At 35.0% G+C, this 18866-nt stretch overlaps 1 protein-coding gene across 3 annotated transcripts; it reads left to right on the top strand.

Annotated features, from left to right (window-relative positions):
* The first annotated feature begins 15400 nt into the window (after positions 1-15400).
* LOC148845883 (F-box protein FBW2-like) lies at positions 15401-18866 on the top strand. 3 transcript variants are annotated; one of them, XM_088955163.1, is made up of 4 exons: positions 15401-15549; positions 17169-17262; positions 17350-17674; positions 18119-18866. In XM_088955163.1, the coding sequence occupies exons 3-4, from the start codon at positions 17382-17384 to the stop codon at positions 18657-18659; spliced, it is 834 nt and encodes a 277-aa protein (XP_088811289.1). In that variant the 5' UTR covers positions 15401-15549; positions 17169-17262; positions 17350-17381; the 3' UTR covers positions 18660-18866. The 3 variants fall into 3 exon arrangements, with proteins under 3 accessions (XP_088811289.1, XP_088811288.1, XP_088811290.1); XM_088955162.1 differs by having other exon boundaries at positions 17169-17674; XM_088955164.1 differs by lacking the exons at positions 17169-17262; positions 17350-17674.

The raw sequence follows: 18866 nt of genomic DNA, 5'->3' as shown, positions 1-18866 counted from the left end.
AGACGAAACCTACAGCACATGAAGAAACTGTCCACCTTTTGATCTCATGGATAATAACGAATTAAAGGGAAAATAACGAAAGATGTATTGATCTCATGGATAATAAGAAGTAAAGTGGATAAACACCAAGCTAATGATGGTAATTAAATTGCTGATTGAATAATGGAAAAGTTGCATCATGAATGCATCATAAATTCAATAGAATAACACAACTGATTCCTAAATCAATCTCATTATTGAATCATAACGAATGGCGCCATGGGTGCCAAAACACATTCCATCACTTGTGTTATTCCATCATAAATTCAATAGAATAACACAACTGATTCCTACCGTTAACACCTCCTCTCTCCAAAACACATTCCATCACTTGATAGATCTCTGTGGCTTTCAAACTTTGTAGCATTTCCAGAAGGAGAAGACAACCCAACAAGACAGAAAAAAAAACTATAGTCTAGTGATGAGATGATGGGTGAAAATTAAAGGCAGGTAAACCCCCCCCCCCCCCCGAATCGTTATTCCCGCCATCCCATCCACCCCAACAAAAGGTAAAAGGCCGTTGCAGAGAAGAAACGTCACAGAGAGAGAGAGAGAGAGAGAGAGAGAGCGCATTAAACACCCTAGAATGCACAATCAGGGTCCAACGCCGATAGCAGAAGCACAGAAAAGATGGAGAGAAGAAATAAATACTTCTCTCATTTCTCATTCCAACGTAGTCAAAACCATGGCATGGCAATGATGACGTACTTGAGCAATGATGGCTCCATCCTTAAATGCATGCCATTGTCTTACTAACAAATGGGGCCAGATGTGGGTCATCCATCCATGGCTCATTCCAGAATGTACAAGGATGCACCATCTCACCGCTAGCTTCACAGTCTCTGAGATGATGATCATGTTGTTTTAATTCTTCTTACACCCTGTGGGGACTGGGGATGCAATAAGCAACTCACCAAGCAAGGCTCTTACTCTCTCATAAGGCAGCTATACGACAACTCTGATCTTACCGACAAAATGCAATTTCTTTTCCTCTTTTTTTCATCACCATTTCACTATAAAATTTCCATTTCCAGTCTCTTACTTACTGTTAATCTTTGAAAGCTTCTGTCATGTGGATATATAACTTGGGTTAGCCAAAGATTTGGAGCAGTTTCATCACTTTACATGTCAACAGAAATGAATGGATTAGCACTACACAACAATAGGATTTTCTATTGGCAAACTTCAAATCAACCCCATGTTCATTTGGAAACACAGAGGGAAAGGTTTATAATTATACCCATTTGATCTTGTATATATTATGATTTGATATATATGCACCCAACGCCTAAAATCATCAGCATATAGGGTTTGATCAATATATGAACGGTCTAGATTCGTCAGGTCATCCATCCAACCCAGGTGGGAGGATTGGATTGTGATGTCACCTCCATCAACTATCAAGACTTGGAATAGCTGTTTTTTCCCCATATACGTAAACCCTAGCTGAGGGTTAGCCGGCCGGAGGGTGTACCGTTGTGGGTGCAGGGTGCCATGAAATGAAAGGGACGGTTGTAAAGGTAGGGGGATATCCCGACACAAGCACGCCTTACGGGGCAAATTTGTGAAGCAAAAGTAGCATTTATTTCGGGTGTCTCTCTGACCCCACAAGCCCTAAACAAACAAAATTAAAAGATGTGTGTGTATAATTCTTGAGTGGATATATTCAATGCTTGCATTTATTGGATAGTGCCAACACTATGAGACCTCTCCCTTTCTCTCTCTCTCTCTAACAAATTCATCAACAAGTAAAAAATAAAATCCCCACCTTCTTCACTCTTGACCTTTCTTCTATTCCTGTTTAGTTTGAAGCTTTTACAGAGAGAGAGAGAGAGAGGAGAAAGAATGAATGATAAGTTGTAAAGAAACAAGAACATCTCTTTCTTTTTCTTTTATACCCCCTTAAATACATGCCCTTTGTCTCCCTCCATGAATAACTCCACCAACCCTCCATTCAGTTTTCAATTCGGTTGACACCCAGCTCACATCTTAAACTGGGTTAATTGGGAAATGCGCTTATAAAGTGAAGAAAGTTGGGATTCACTGTTGCTCTTCAGCCAATTTGACTGTATCGATCATTGCTTCTGCAATTCTAGCAAAAAATATATGCAAGCTTGGAAGTCCACGATTCATCAACTTAGACCTCTCAAGGGGGTAGCAGTCATGAGTCTCTACCTCTTGAGTATCCTATAAAATTAGGTCAAGTAGGAGGAGTTTTAGATATAATTATGATCATCTCTTGGGCAAGTTGGTACGAGCTGGTTGCCTCCATTTGTGGTGTCTTGGGATCTGAGTCCCACCAGTGGTATTGTTGGTTTCCTACTTCCCATTTCCAGTAGCTGGATTGACTTGTCACGTAACAAAATGGATGGGGGTGATTCCAAAACCTGTTGGACTCATAAATGTACACCAGTCCTTAGTTTTGTACACCACTCTTTGGATCCTTGGAGCAAATTTATGTCAATTTGGTGAGCTCTAACGAGTGATAACTTACATTATTCTTATATGCAATGCACGTTTAGACAATAATCCTTTCAGTACCCACCTTGAATTTGGCCATAAATCAAATGATTTAGGCCATGTTTGGAAGTGCTTAAAAAAGTGTTTACTTGAAATAAGTGTTTATTTGGATCAGGATCATATCATTAAATATTTATTGGTGTTTGGGAAATAAGCTCGAAATAAGTATTTATTTTAAAAATAAGGATTTATTTTTTAAATCCAAATTGTTAATTTTTTTTTTGACAAAACAAATTGCTAGTGTTTTTAAGTGCTTATACAATAAGTATTTATTCAAAATTTTCTTTCAAGATTATCCCTAGTAGAATATTAAAATGTCACTTATAAAATTATCTTAGTTGAATTTTATAAAAGTACTTTTACAAAAGTGTTTTTTATTAAAGTGCTTTCATAGAAGTACTTTCACAAAAGCATTTTTGTTAAAGTAATTTAACAAAAGTATTTTCATAAGGGTATATTTGAAAATTTGAAAGAAAATGAATGACAAAATAGTCAAAAGCGCTTATTAGAGAAAAAAGACTACCAAATGCCCGTGCTTATTTTTTAAAATAAACACTTGAAAATGTTGGGAGCCAAATACAAATAAGCACTTATTTTTAATCACTTGTTTTTAACATAAGCACTCCCAAACATGGCCTTAGGTTGTTAGTAGTTACGTTGTTCTTTTCAGGCCCATCACCCATTCAAGATAGGCCTATCAATGATACCCAAAAATCCGAGGCCCGATCTGATTATCTTGGATTCAGATGATGTATATATGTAATTGGATTGGATTCGGATGTTATAATCTACATCCGATTAATAATCAGATTTTATTCAGATTTGACCCCATCCGATCCAATTAAAATCCAAATCTGATATAATATTTATTAATTTCAATATATAAGTTTAATATAATTATACTTAAAATTCTAAAAATATATTTTATATATTATATTATATGTGAATTATGTATATAATAAATTTAGTATGTTATTTTTATATTAATTTATGATATATAAAGGTTAAAAATAAATACTTTTTAATTTTTCTAGTATTATAGAAATTTTACAGCAGAATGTGATTAAATCTGAATCCATTAGGATTCAGATTCGAATCCTAATCTTTAAATCCAATCGAATTTCAAATCAAATTCGGATATTTTCTATCATTAATCGGATCGAATGCAAATTTTGCTACATCCAATCCAATTACAGCCCTAATTTATCAAGAAATGGATTTTTCTTTTTCTTTTTTTTTTTTTTTTTTTCTTCTAGGTTGAAGCATTCAAGAGAATGAGCAACAAGTTGAAGTTGGGATATGCATATATTATAGCAATCACATGTATATATGTCCTTGCTGTCTACTTGTTAGATTGAATTTTTAGAAAGAGGAAATCTAGATTTTGTGTATTAAGTTCATTCTTAAGCAAATTAATGGATAGACATGACACGTGAGGATGCCATTTGGTGATGAGGTTTCTAAATAAGGATCAGTTCCATACTCCCTTATATCCATAAGTAGTTTTAATTTGGTCATGTCAAGATCAAGACTGTGGATGAATAAATAATAAATGGTTCCAGATTCCAACCCACCAAATAATTAATGAATCCTTCGTTTTGTTTTACCAAAGCTAAGCCATCTACAATATCTAGCAATATGAGTGGTCTGAGCACATCTCATTCTAAGGCAATTTCATGATGTAAAAGCTCAGTATTTTTTTTGTCGGCCACATGTTAAGAGACCATGATGGGACCCATAGGTCTTGTTTCAACCAAAATATTGGCATATTGGATGCTAAACCTACTAGCTGAGTCAGTACAGAATTTGTGTACCCTAGAACCAAATGAAACCTTTGTAGAAATTGATCTTCAAATCCTTTCCCACAGCTTAGATTCCTATACATGCTAGAACATGGTTTTCAAAATCGGACCAGATCGGATGGTTGGACCGAAAAAACTAGAAACTGGTAAGGTGATTGATTTCATTTTTCCCTAAAATTAGGATTTCTCAAAAAATTATTGATTTTGGTCAGCAAACCACTGACCCGGGCGATTAATCGTTTGAACCATTCGAATGGTTTTGACTGTTTTTCACTTTTTTTTATTCGTTTATCAGAATGGGCCGACAGTTTGGTTCAAACGGTCAGACTGTTCGACCCGGCAACCAGACCCCCGACCGGTTCAGTCTTCAAGTTGGTTTTACAAACCATGTGCTTGAATGGAAGTTTTGGTTCATGCATCTTCAATTGTTTTGTTGTACATAGTGCATGCGTCTGTGTGTATGTGAATGTACATTTGTCCTAGACAAATATATGTGTATCTCTCAATAACACATATATGAACAAAATAACACTTTAGAAAATCGGACCGAATTAATTGGTTGAACCGTGAATGAGCATCTGGCTGGTTCAGTCTGGTCTTGGTTTTAGAAAACAGGTTAGTTTCTGAAATTTTTAAACATAAATGCAAACTTTCAGAAACCATAAATTTGTGCTGGGATGTTCGATATTGGTTTTCATTTGAGTAACAAACATTTACTGTAAAGACTTTGACATGGTTTGGAAAGCCCAAATACATAAAACCACTCAACTCAATATGACTAAAATTTAACTTGACTTGCATTTTTCTTTTTACAAACCAATAATAAAACTTAACTAACCTATAGATTATGTTATTTACTCGGTGAAAGACTTGTCCAAAAACAACAATCGCTGATAAGATTTTCAGGTTTATCAACAACAACTCTAAGTTGCTTCTGTCCTAAACAAGATAAAACAAATTTCCCCTTGTTCAAAACCAAAAGAAACAAACAACACAAAGAACTAAAACAAAGAGTCAAGTTACATTTGTCCTATTAGTTATATCTGTCCTAAACAAGTCAAACAAATTTCCCCTTGTTCAAGACCAAGACAAACAAAACAAATTGATAGGACTTAATGAAGGTTGATCATCTAATGATCATATTGTCCCAAAAGCCCCAGCAACTAGAGGTAGAATTTAAAAAATTCGTAGAATCCTAATGCTGAAATTGCACAAATGAAAAAAAAACTAGTTTTTCTCATTGGACCGATTAGATTATTGGACCATGAAAGATCAAATATTTTGGATCAAGATTGAGTGTATTGTCTGATTTGATGTCCACAAGTGTAAAAATCGAAGTGGTCTTTACACCCAAGAAAAACTAGTTTTTCTTATGTTCTTGAGTGATGCTTTTGTCCCAAAAAAGATCAGAAATAGTTCTAGAAACAAAGGACAATAGGTCTAGTTGAATGGGGTTCAAACCCTAGCCAAAAGTTCTCACAATGGTAGGATCGAATTCAGCTAGTAAGGGAGAATTTGTATGATTTGATTCCTTCTTATTTCTCTCTGTTTATAGACTTTGGAGGAATGCAAGAGCCTTCTCTTAATCTATTTACAACTTCTAACTTATTTAACATAAGATTAGAGAGAGTCAAACTTCCTTAGATCAACCATTAGATTGAAATTCATCTAATTAGTTAAACTAACCGAATCCTAGTCTTACTAAATTTATCTATCACATAGTTTGACCAGGACTCTTATGTAAGACACTTAATTATCCATTAATACTCTATTAATTTTGGAAAATGTTTATCCAATTAGGAGATTACAACTTGTATGGACCCACAACTTAATGAGAGAGTTGACATGTTACATGCTTTATATACAAGATAGTTAGGTCGACCACTTAAGTTTTAGTTAGCTTCATAGGCTAATTTGACCATAATTATTATGGGATTTAGTGATCAGGCTCATTAACTGTTTATATACTTAAAATCACGTAGAACCTTACCATCTTAAAGGTCGAAGTCTATTAATTCAGCCCATTATGTGATAATCAAGTCAATACAACCTAATTAATTATTTGCAATCAATCTTTTTGCTATAAACATTGACACCACATTAAGGGAAAGCCTTTTTCCCTCTTTGTCTTTATTTATATGGTGTCCAACTTCTAACGCCATTAGATCCTTCATTGAGGATTCAGAGAATATCGCTATCAGTGGATTCAAGACTCCAAGGAGAAAGTTGTATGATATACCATCCTTAAATGTCTTAACATACCCAAACATTTGACCCTAGAAGGGTTCACAGGTTGACATATCAAAAACAGACAAGTCTAATACTCAATTTGATATAAATATCAAGCCTAGGGGTTAAAAGCAACACCTAATTGTTCCACCTATCAGAAAGTCTAGGAACATACTAGGTTTGGTCTAATTCAATGTTTTTTGTAAACACTCACCTTTACGTCTAAGGTTACAACCTGAGTAGTTGAGAGCCATTGTTCCACTACCTTGGATAGTGTGAGAATGACAACCTTGTTAGGATAGACTTCCCAAGTGTATCCACTAGTTGTGAAGTTTTAGGTCATATGATAACAATCATGTGGTCTTCTACATAATACTTATATGAACTAAGGGTATTAAGTAGAACAACCCAATCGCACATGAAATAAATATTCTTTTATTCATAACAAAAACATGTACATTATAGTAGTTAGAGCTAAGGGCATACACATTGTCTAGTCTGGTATAAGTTGTAGTCTTATGCTATATATCAACATGTTTCTCAAATACTTTTTGTATAAGTGGATTTGTTAATAGGTCTACCACATTCTCCATTGATGCTACTTTTTGAATCTCTCTAATAGCCCTCACATGTTATTTTTACTCATAACAAAATTATGTACAATACAGTAATTAGAGCTTAGGGCATGCACACTGTTTAACAGCTCCCAATTGCATGCGAGTTTAATTTACTAGTGAGATCAAAACAAGATTGTAATTAGGGTTGTCAATGGACCAAATTCGGATTGGACCCTGTCCGAACCGTAACCAGTTAGACAGATTTGGATGGTCCAAAGTATTACATCGGATTTGATTGTCTAGTAAATTAATGGACCGAAATGGACATAGTTCAAATACCCAATGGTCCATTCAATTGTCCACTTAATCATTTTCCCTCCCGCTCTCTGGCAATGATTATGCATTCTCTCTCTCTCTCTCTGGTAGTAGTATACCAAAGAGCATTTTTAGATGACCTCTTCTTTAACCGATAATAGACAATCTCTTCTTTAACCGATACAACAGAGGTCTCTCTCTCTTCACCAACGATCACTCCTTTACCAACGATCTCTCCTTCATCTCTGGCTGGTTTTTGGGTCAGCTGTTTGACCATTTGATTCAAATGGATGACCCATTCCAATTTAAAAAATAAAAAATATGATTAAAATAAAAATGATAAAAAATGGTCGAACTGGTTGATGGTTCAACCGTCTAAGCCAACGATTCATTCACCAAATCAACGCTTTTCGGCCAAGATTCGGGTTAATGGTGAAACGGAACTGGTTGCCTTGATGGTTTTCGGGATTAATGGTCTAAATATCGGGGTCAATGATGGTTCGAAAACCATGTTTTTAATATATTTCTATAAATTTTTATATATATATTTTTTTTATTTTTCACTCAATTTGGATCAGATTGGACCCAATCCAGTCCATTTGCATTTTAATTGGACCAGTTTGGATCTAGCTTGTATGGGTTTTGGACTGGTTTGGATTTGGTGCATTTGTAAATGGACCCGATCAGATTGGACCAATTGGACCAAATCTAGTCCAGTTGACACCCTTAGTTATTGATGAGTTTTTTTGTTAGTAAGGATAAATTGGACTTGGATTGGACCCAATCCGATCTATTTGAATTTTAATTGGATTGGAACGGATTGCAGCAAGTGTTGTAGGTTTTTATATATTTTTCAGGATTTCTCATGTTATTTTGGTGTATGGTCCAACTTGGATTGAATTATACCCAATCCAACCCATTTATATTTTAATTGGATTTGATTGGATTGCAGCATGTATTATAGTTTTTTTATATAGTTTTCTAAATTTTTTATGTTATTCTGGTATTTAATTCAAATTGGACTGGATTGGACCTAATCTACTCTGTTTGCATTTTATTTGGACCGGATTGGATTTGGTTTGTTTGAATTTGGTCCAATCCATTTATAAATGGACCAATGTTGGATTGGACTGGACTGGACCAAATGCAGTCCAATCGACAGCCGTAATTGTAATGTTGGTTTTACAAATTTGAGTTCTTTTGCAATTGAACGCAACTAATTTGTTTTACAGATTCATAATTTTGCAAATCTTGATTGCATCCATAAGTTTGATTTATTTTTGCGAGTTCCTGATTTATGAATTTTAAAACAAATTTGACACCTGATAAAATATGGTTTGGTTTCGAGCTCATCATTTATTACTGCCTTGGCAGAAAATATTTTCTAAGGATTTTAACAGAATCAAACCCTAAGAGTTTTAGATGGGTTAAACCCCAAAGTTTTTGAAAGGGAGCAACCCCTAGTGGTTTTAACATCAACAAGAGGTAATCTGATAAACAATTATATACTTCTTATGTGTTAAACTATCAAAAGCTGATACTTTGTAAAAAGCAATGTGATGCCATAAAAGCAAAAAGTATAATGCAATTCCATTTTTGTTGGTGTGTGAAGTCATTATATCTAGAATTCAAAATCGTTATATAAAGTGATTAATAGTCATAAACATGTGATCTAGATGCAAAAGGTGTGACACTAGTGGCTTTGACACGAATATGTAAGTCTGTGAAGCATAAACATGTAGGGCAAAGGCCCGAAGTCATGTAAAGTGTGAATTTGACCTCACAAAGCTAGCAAAAGATGCATGTATACATGGAGTATATTAACTTATGCGTGTGAAACATGTAGGGGTGTCAATTGGATTGGATCTAATCTAATTCAGTCCAATGTGATTTCATTATAAATGGACTAGGTCCAATCCAATTCAATGAATATTTTGGATTAATTTGGACTAGTCCAATTTAATGTCTGGACCGTTCAATCTGTTCAAATTCATTTTGATTTAGATTGATTTCAACTCAAACCTGGTCCATTGACATATATATTCTTATGATCTTATCTTATATCAATGGACAAGATATTGGCTTAATTAACTAATCCAATATAAATTTATTATGGACGGATCAGGTCCAATCCAATCTAATAAATATTTTGGACCGGATGGGGTCCAATCCAAAACCAGTCCATTGACACCCTTACGTGCATGTATGAGTCTCTAGGTAAATATCAGCAAATTAGTGTTAACTTACAAAATTAGCATTAAAATGCAAATCATGAGAACATGTTACACATAAGTCATTAGTCATGAGTATATGAACTTGTTATTGTGAATCATGTAAGTATAATTATATGAGCTTATGAGTATATGAATTTATAAATCAAGAGTCATGTGTTATATAAGATGTTAGATACCAAGTAAGCAAGTTATTACAAGTTAAATAAAAGAAATTGTATTTCTTGTATATATCGACCAAGGAGTTTAGGGAAAGAGAGAAAAGAATAGGCAGTTGTCTATGTACGATATTTCTTAAATGGTTTACTTATTTCGGTTATTTTCAAACTTGAGTGAGAACCTACATTAGTAACTTGAATTCTTGTAGAGTTACCATCTGTATCTCTTTCCTTTCTATTGGAAACTTGCATTATTGTAGAATTACCATCTTTATATTAGAGCTTTGCTTTGTTACACTAGACAGCCTATAGCTTTCCTTAACATTACAAATGTTACACTTGTGAACAATCACACTCTAGAGATAAAACATCATGAACATTAAGCATTGTGTTTAGATGGAACTTACTTTTGAGAATATATCAGCATGCTTTGTTTGAGCATATATTAGCATTGAGTTGCTTTGAACTTTGCTTTTGATTACTTGTTTTCTATTATAGATAGGATTATCTCATCAACCAGGATTACCATCAAGGCGAACCCCTCAAAATTATTGGTCCTTTTGTAGAGTTCAAATCAGCCCCACACAAGATTGCCCCCACAACGTCCCACAGCACATTTCTGTCATGTATTGAAAACATCTTCCGGTGATATTTACATTGTGGGGGGCAATCTTGTGAGGGGCTAATTTGATCCCTCTTTTTGTATGCTCCTGGATGTGTAACAGAGATTAAAGCTACGTCAACAGAGTTCACAATAATTGTTTGTGTGATTATTATCAAGCCAAAGCCCCCCTTGTGTTACCAGTTCTTTGATTGATATAAGGAAGTGGCAATGTGTAAATACTCATGGGCAATAACCATCACATTCTAAAAAGAAATATAGCATACATAGAAACTCATTAATCGTAAAATCTATGTTAGATCCAAAAACTTGTTGACATAGAAGACAAGCCAGAAAGAAGAGATCAAGTGAAAACCTAATGGAATCTTGTTGCTCTGCACTAGTTATTCACCCCTAAAGGTCGAAGTAGAACTAGAGATTCTAGATGTAAGCTAGTAGATTTGGCACTTGTCGTCTGATTCAAAAATCTGAAGAGAATGGCCATGGGAGAAATGGCAGTGATTGCCAACAAAGAAAAAGAGAGAGGGAGAAAGAGAAAATATGGATTCCCCTTTCATAATGGGTCTGATGGATATGTTGTTAAAGAATCTTCATATGGGTATGGGCCCTTATTCATAATGATTTGGACCTCCCACTTTCTAGAATTTTCTTATATTTTATCTTTTCCATTTTGCCCTTTAATTGTTATTGTAGAAAGCTCTAGCACTCAAATTGGTGCAAATAGCTCTAATTAAGTGAATATTAGGCTTAGACTAGTCCGGTTTGACTCTGGCTCATGTCAGGTCAATCGGATTAATGTATTTATATAAATCCATTGGCTTGGGTTCATTGAGGCAAAACTCTTGAACAAGGTAGGCAACATGGACCAACTTGTACTATTGCAGTGAGTGCATAGCAAATGCCAAATGCCCTTTGTGTGTCTCGTAATCTTTTAATTACAGGGTGTCAATGGACCGGTTTTGGATTGGACCCCGTCCAGTCCAAAATCAATTTGGAGGATTGGAAGGACTAACAAGATATATTGGATTGAACCAATTCCGTCTAAAATATTTATTAGATTGGATTGGGCTTGGTCCATCCGTAATACATTTATATTGGATTGGGTTGGATTAAGCCAATATCTGGTCCATTGATATAAGACAAGAATATGTGTTAATGGACTGGGTTTAGGTTGGAACCAATCTAAATCAAAATGAATTTGAACAGATTGGACGGTCTAGATATTGAGTTAGACCAATCCAAATTAATCCAAAACATTCATTGGATTGGACTGGATCGGATTGGACCAAATCCAATCCAATTGACACCCCTACCTCCCTTCACTTTTCAAAGAAATAGGCAAAGACCAATAATTTTTAGAGATTTTCAGATGGCCTAGATGAGGTTTAAATAGTTTTCCCTAGCTAAATCTATGGTGAACTCCATAGAAATTGTCTCAAAATAATTCAAATATAAATGAATCAATGATAAAGCAATACATCACATCAATATCTTTGACGTTATTAAAGTAAATAGACCATGTGATACCTTTAACATGATTGATTGAAATTTTGATTCAACGTTTTCAAAGTGCATTGTAGTTAGGCGGTGTTCACGGTTAACTGAACCATGGCTCCCTTTTGTAAATCGAACTGGTGTACTGGTTTTTTCATTTCGTCAAACCGAAACTGAACCGGTACCACCAGTTAACCGATACGCCAGTTTTGGTTTTTGATCGATTCCGTTCTTCGGTTTTTCAAATTTTTATATATATAATATATATTATATAAATATATGTATAATATTATATTATAAATAATAAATGATATATATTATATTATAAATATTTTAAAAATATATAATATATTTATAAATAGATCATTATAAATATAATATAAGTATATATTTATATATAATGAATATATATTTATATAAAATACATAGAAAATATGTGACATACATTAAAAATATATATATAATATACATATAAATATATACCGGTCGGTTCAGTTAGCCGTCAGTTTTTTTATAGGATTAACCGAAAACCAAACTGATCCTTCGGTTTTTCAAAAATTCCGAACCAAAACTGAACCAACCGGTTCGATTAATCGCATTTTGTGATTCGGTTTTCTTAATTCGGTTCAGTTTTTCGATTTTTCGATTTTTCATGAACACCCCTAATTGTAGTTGGATCTTTTACGTATTATTTTGGAGTTCCCTCTAATGTGGCCCTAGGTTGCATACCAAATGGATATCTTCAACAACACAATCGGTTTTGCATTTGATGAAAACAAAAACAACTGCCACATCAACAAAAACAATATAAATTTGCTGATGTGGCAGTTGTTTTATTTTCAGAAACAAAACCAACATCAACTAGTTTTGCTTGGTATAGTACTGCTATTGGTTTTTGGATTTGGGAGGTTGTTAAGGGTGCAACTAGGGTCAACTCAGGCCCAATATCTTTAGCTCTGACCTAATCCAACCTGAGGCTAAACCTGAATTTACCAACCCAAGCTTAACCCAACAGGGTTTGGGCTTGGTTGGGCCTGAGCAGTTTGGTCGAGAATGTTTTGCGTATCCACCTTTATAGACCAATTTAAGAGCAAAATTGATTGAAAATATGCACAAACCTATTAATATAAATTCGTATATGAATGTGTGTGAGTTTATCTTAATCATATATGTGTTATAAATAACTAAACATACTTTAGGGTGTACATGATAGTACAAATATGCAACACAATTACATATGTACATACCATAAATACACAATATACAGCTATGTATGTGTATATAACATACATTGTTGGGTGGGCTCAGGTTGAGTTTGAACTACTTGAGGCCTCAATCAAAGCCCAACCTGAGTTTAATTAGGTCAAGTGAGTTTTCTAGCCCAAACCAAGCCTGGGCCCAAAGACTCAAGTCCAGTCCGTGCAAAAACTCTTGTGTTGGGCTTGAGTTGGGCCTCTACCCAACTTGTAGCCCTAGAGGTTGTAGAAGGTTTTGCTATCTTTTTTGTTATTTTCTTAGGGGTGCAACTTAGGTGGGCTAGGCTGAGCTAAGGTAAACCTAGGGCCAAGGTTAATCTTGATCTACCCAACCTAAGCCCAGCCCAAACTAAAATTTGACAAACTCTGGTTGGCTTTAGGTTTAGGGTGGGCTTGGGTTGATTACATGGGCCTATTGGGTTGAATGTGTTAAAAATGACCCTGGACCTACCTACACCTTTTATAGGAATATTATATGTATATGTGTGTAGTTGGAATAGTCTTGGACCTCTCGGTCTACCTAGGGCTAGGCTTGGCATAGCTTGAAAACTGACAAACTTGGGGGTTTGGGCCTAGGCCTTTCCAGTCCTAAGTTGCTTAAAATTTCAAGTTGGTTTGATATTGAGCCTGCCTCACCCCTGTTTTCCTTTTGGGTCATTTACTTAAACACTTCACATATTTACTAAAACCTACCCTATAGTTTATATATTAGTAGAGGAAAAATCTATGATGCAGAAAAAGATATGATATGGAAAGAGTTTTGACCAATCAAAACCCACCCATGAATTTTGATAAACAACACCTTATTTGCTACTACATTTGTAATTTCAGTTTATTGGTCAGTAGCTGTTTGTATTTTCATTTGGAAATGGTCATTTGACCTCTTAAAAGGATATTGTGAAAGGGCATGGACCCAGGGCATTTAATTGACAAAAATAATCCTCCTATCTGCTCTCAAATCAACCTTTTAGAAGCAAAGCACAAGGGCATAATCAACATTTTGCTTCTGTTTTTATTAATTTGGTCAGATGGACGTTAGGGTCAAAAATGTCATTTCCTATTCCCACCTAAGAAAAAAACAGTGATAATTAAATTGATTGCTAACCGTAGAAACCTGATGGGGACATGCCACATCAGCTATTAACAGGATCAAAATATCCATATAATATGCTCCATACCGGGTGCATCATATCCATATCCAGGGTCATCGAGATTCATGAATACATCAATACAAAAGAGGGTTTGGAGTTTTTCAAAGTTTGAGATGATGGAAGACATCCCTCTCAGGCTGTTAATTAAAACTAAAAAAATTTAAAATAAAAAGAAAAAGATTTCCGATCTGTACTGATACACCAAAATGCAAGTTGTCGGTATCCACTGAATCAATATATTGATCCTTGATTATCTGGGTCCGTTTGATTCGTAGTTGGAATCAGAATCAGAATTGGAATCGAAATCCATTGGAATCAGAATTGGAATGGTCTATTCTCTGCCTGTTTGGTTCAAATAAAAATCAGAATAAGTTAGACTGGATTCTCATTCTCAAGGGAGGGGAAGAGAATGGTCATTCTTTCAAATGGGGGAACCGGAACGGACCCTAAGCTTAGGAAAAAGACTAGTGTAACATAAGATGCCGAGGTTGCATTGGATATTCATGCAAAATTTTAGATTTCTAAGGGTTGGCATGGGTGTAAATGGTTCTTTCTGTTAAGAAACAGAAACAACGACCACACAACACTCAACAGCAAGGTTCTAAATATTGATACGCCCGATACGTCGATAGGGGCGTATCGGGCAATATCAGTACTTTTTTTAACTTTTTTTCCAATCCTGTTCAAGGGGCTGGTTTAAGGTTCATCCACCCCCTGAATTGGTCAAAATCCCAATACACCCTCTGTAGGGGCTTATCAGGGTGCTTTCAATATGATACGTATAGGCCAATATATGGATAGAAGTGCTACATTTAAAAATTTTGAGCCAATCACAAACAAACGAGGCAGATGGTCGACGTGGGTCTGTCTCAATTCTTTTCTGGGCAAAAGGGGATGAGCACAGAATGGCACTACTGGAGTTTCCTTAGCATGAACAAACTCCTTCACCACTAAGTAATAAAACAGTGGTACAATTTCGTTTAATTTCAACTGGGGGAGAAAAGCAATCCCAATCTGATAGTTTTGACGTAAAGGGGGACAAAAAAGATTATTCTTTGGGGCCATCTGATGAGTAAACAAGGTAGAGAATTGATTATAAAAGCTTCTTAGACGATGCTGTCTCGCTTGCCCGAACAAGTCACTAAGGAGGAAAGCTTGGTTGATTCTCCTGCTCGGTATGTTTCTTGTCTCATTGTTTCTCTTCCTCTTTTCTCAGTTGAATTCCCTCTAGCTTTCTACTCTTGTATGTTATTGGTTTTTTTTTTTTCTTCTTTTTGTGATTGAGTGATGTTTTGGCTCAAATTTAAGTGATGCCCATCTTATGTTGCCATGAGGCTCCTGGTTATATTTGTTAATTCTAATTGAAAGCTCTTGGTTATGTTAATTTGTTAATTTGTTAATTTATTATTGGGTAAATCCCTTAAACCTCCCCTCAGTTTTCTGAAAATGTCTTGATAAAGTTCAGATCTATGTATGCTTCAGTTTCATAATGAAAGAAGAAAAGAGAGAGAGAAAGAGAAGAAGAGAAGAAGAGAAGAGGTAGAAGAAAGGCTGGTTCGAATTAGAGAACACATCACATAACTTAGAATATAATAGTAATTACATCCAGCGTATAACATAAAGTAAAAAGACTAGACTACCCTTCTATAGCAGACTCTAGCAGGCCTAAACCTCTCCCAACTTTTGGGGATAAAGGGACTTACATACCCTTACATTATTTTAAGTGGACAGAGACATTAATGTCTATTATGTTATGTCCATACTAATTCCTCTTATCAAGTTTGTAGATTTTTTTTTTTAATTTCAACTTTACCCTTAAGTAGCTAATCTATATCTATATTACTATTAAAAGTAAGAATGGAGTCTAGATTCTGGAATTTTTATTGACTAAAACATCCCTACTTTTGAATTTGGTCCCCCTCTAACCATAAAGGAAGAAACATAATTTGAACTACTACTTTTCACTTCATCTAAATCCTTTTCATTAGATCCTATATTTAAGGTGTTAGTGTTCATTCATTCTCTCATTATATCCTTTGATTGAGATATTTTTGTTTTTCACCAATAAATTCTGCGAATTAAACCTATACCCAATAATTTAAATACAAAATTTATGTGTTTAAACCAACACGAAAATGAAATTGTACTTCCACTTGGGTGGGTGGCAGGAAAGTAGTTCAACAATTTGGGTCAAATAGATCAACCCATGGTGTCATAATTAAATAATAAAAATTTAAAAAATACATAAAAATTTTAAAAATATAAAATTTTTGCAAGAAAAAATTAAGACACATCTCTAATATTATTTATTTACCATCTTAAACAAAAATAAATATGATAAATAAGAAGTATTTTTATTAATGGTGGGAATAAAATACATAAAATTTAAAACCAACCAAGAAACAAAACCATTTTCCTATTCAAGTGGCAGATTAATGATTCAACCTTTAAGGTTAAATGGGTCAACCCACAATATCATAATTAAATAATAATAAAAAAATTGAAAAGATATAAACATAATAAAATATTAAAATTGGGATAACAAAACTTTCGACAGCCCCACTGAATCCAATTAATCACTAATTAACCATGGATATAGGATGTAGCTCTAGGTACACTAACACCAGTTGACAGAGCTAGTTACACTCTGATCTGATACCAGTTTATGAAGCTGAAGAACAATTAAAGAACCAAAAATAAGATTTTGGTAAAAGCCTGTTTTTTATTGATTAAGCCTTTGGAATCAATTTATTACTGACTTTGTCTCTCCTGTCCCTTCTCTTCCTTCATGCAGGAACTTTCTCACTGGTTATTCCAACACCATTCTCATTGTAACATAAAAAAACATGCTTAATTCAAAGATGGGGAAGATTGATATAAAGTCTAAAGTATGGCTTATTTCTTTGAAAATATCAACCTCTATAAACAGATAATAGGGATCATCACCCCATTTCTTACTAAATAAAATTCAACAGCACCCTTCAAGCACTACAAAGCTTAGATTGACATGGAAGAAACAAACAGATGGGAAGAACTGAATGTGGATTGCTTGGTCAATATTTTTGAGAGGGTGGATATGGATGATCTGCTATTGTCACTGCCCTTTGTGTGCAAGTCTTGGTATCAGGCTTCTCTACATCCCAATTGTTGGAAAGTCTTACACTTTCATAAACTTATAAATCAGCAGCATTCTGAGTCAATGGGTAAGCCCTCCTTTACTGACAGAAGTCAAGGATCTGCTATTCAAGTCATAGTCCATCCTCAATTTACGAGGGAGGAGCTGCTTTATATCTCAGATGAGTAAGTGTGCCACAAATGATATCAACTTGTGGACACAGAACCGTTTTGGGGATCGGTTCCTGGGTCGAATGGTCTGACTATTTGGTTTGAAAATTCGGTTTGAAAGGAGTATAAATACAAATTTGTAAAATGCAAAACCTTGTATTTTGTATGTATTTGCACTGTAAATATTTGTATTTGTATTTCTTTCAAATAAATAAAAAATTATCAAAAACTGTTGTCTGGGTCGACTGGTCAATGGTTTTGACCACCCAGGTCAGCGGGTCACCGACCAAATGAACTGTTGTTTTGGTTAAAAAGCGATTTTAAGGTGAAACAGAACCAATTACCTGACCGACTGTCCGACTATCTGATCCAATCCGATTTTCAAAACCATGCATACATGTAGTGTAATAGATCTTCACTGATTTATCTATTCTTTGTTTGCACTGAAAATTCTTGTAGGTGCCCATCTCTGAAGGTTCTCTCTCTTGATCCGTATTATTTTCCCTTAGATGAAGTTGGTTGGGAATTCCCAAGCCTTGTACGAAAATGGAAGCATTTGGAACATCTACATTTGGAATTTGTGACAATTATCTTCCCATTGGTTGAAACCATTGAAGAAATAGGTCGGCACTGCAACAACTTTGTTGGTTTTAGTGCAAGTGGTTGTCCTATGTTTTATCTTGAAGAGGTGCCTGCGGCCATTGTTACCTGGTTCCCAAAACTCAAGACCTTAGACTTGAGCAGGGAATTGGGGGTTAACTTATCCAAGAAAGGTCTGTTAATGATATTGGAAGGGTGCAAAGAGTTGGAGACTCTCAAGGTGAGAGAGTCGGAATTTCTCAAGATTGATGATGAAATACTGAAACAGGCTTCCGGAGTCAAGAACTTCAGCTATGAAGTTAAACTGGACGACCCACCGCCTCTTGAGCTACCTATCGATCTTGGTCCTCGCTTTGACTTTTTTGGTGAGTTTTTCGAATGGGATGATTTTTTTGACTGAACAGAAGGATTAAAGACAGTGTTTAGAAAACCGGATCATACTGGCCGGTCAAACCAGTTGAACCTTGACCAATCCGGTCATGTGCCAATAACCGCATTTGATCAAAAACCGGTGAAAACCGGCTGACCGGCTGGTTTCTCCGTATATAAATCATTTACTTGCATCAAGCCATCAATTATCATATTTAACGCTTTGTTCACTTTGGAA

The sequence above is a fragment of the Nelumbo lutea genome, chromosome 7, assembly GCF_056320005.1.
Source record: "Nelumbo lutea isolate HS-2025 chromosome 7, American lotus-T2T, whole genome shotgun sequence".
NCBI classification, from domain to species: Eukaryota; Viridiplantae; Streptophyta; class Magnoliopsida; order Proteales; family Nelumbonaceae; genus Nelumbo; species Nelumbo lutea.
Note: the sequence above shows the minus strand (reverse complement) of the source record. Positions and strands in the feature narration are given on the sequence as shown.

Excerpts from the sequence above, each read along its gene's own strand:
- LOC148845883 (XM_088955163.1), top strand. The coding sequence starts at position 17,382 with ATGGAAGAAACAAACAGATGGGAAGAACTGAATGTGGATTGCTTGGTC. Across the intron at positions 17,675-18,118 it reads CTGCTTTATATCTCAGATGA|GTGCCCATCTCTGAAGGTTC; the intron begins GTAAGTGTGCCA and ends AAATTCTTGTAG.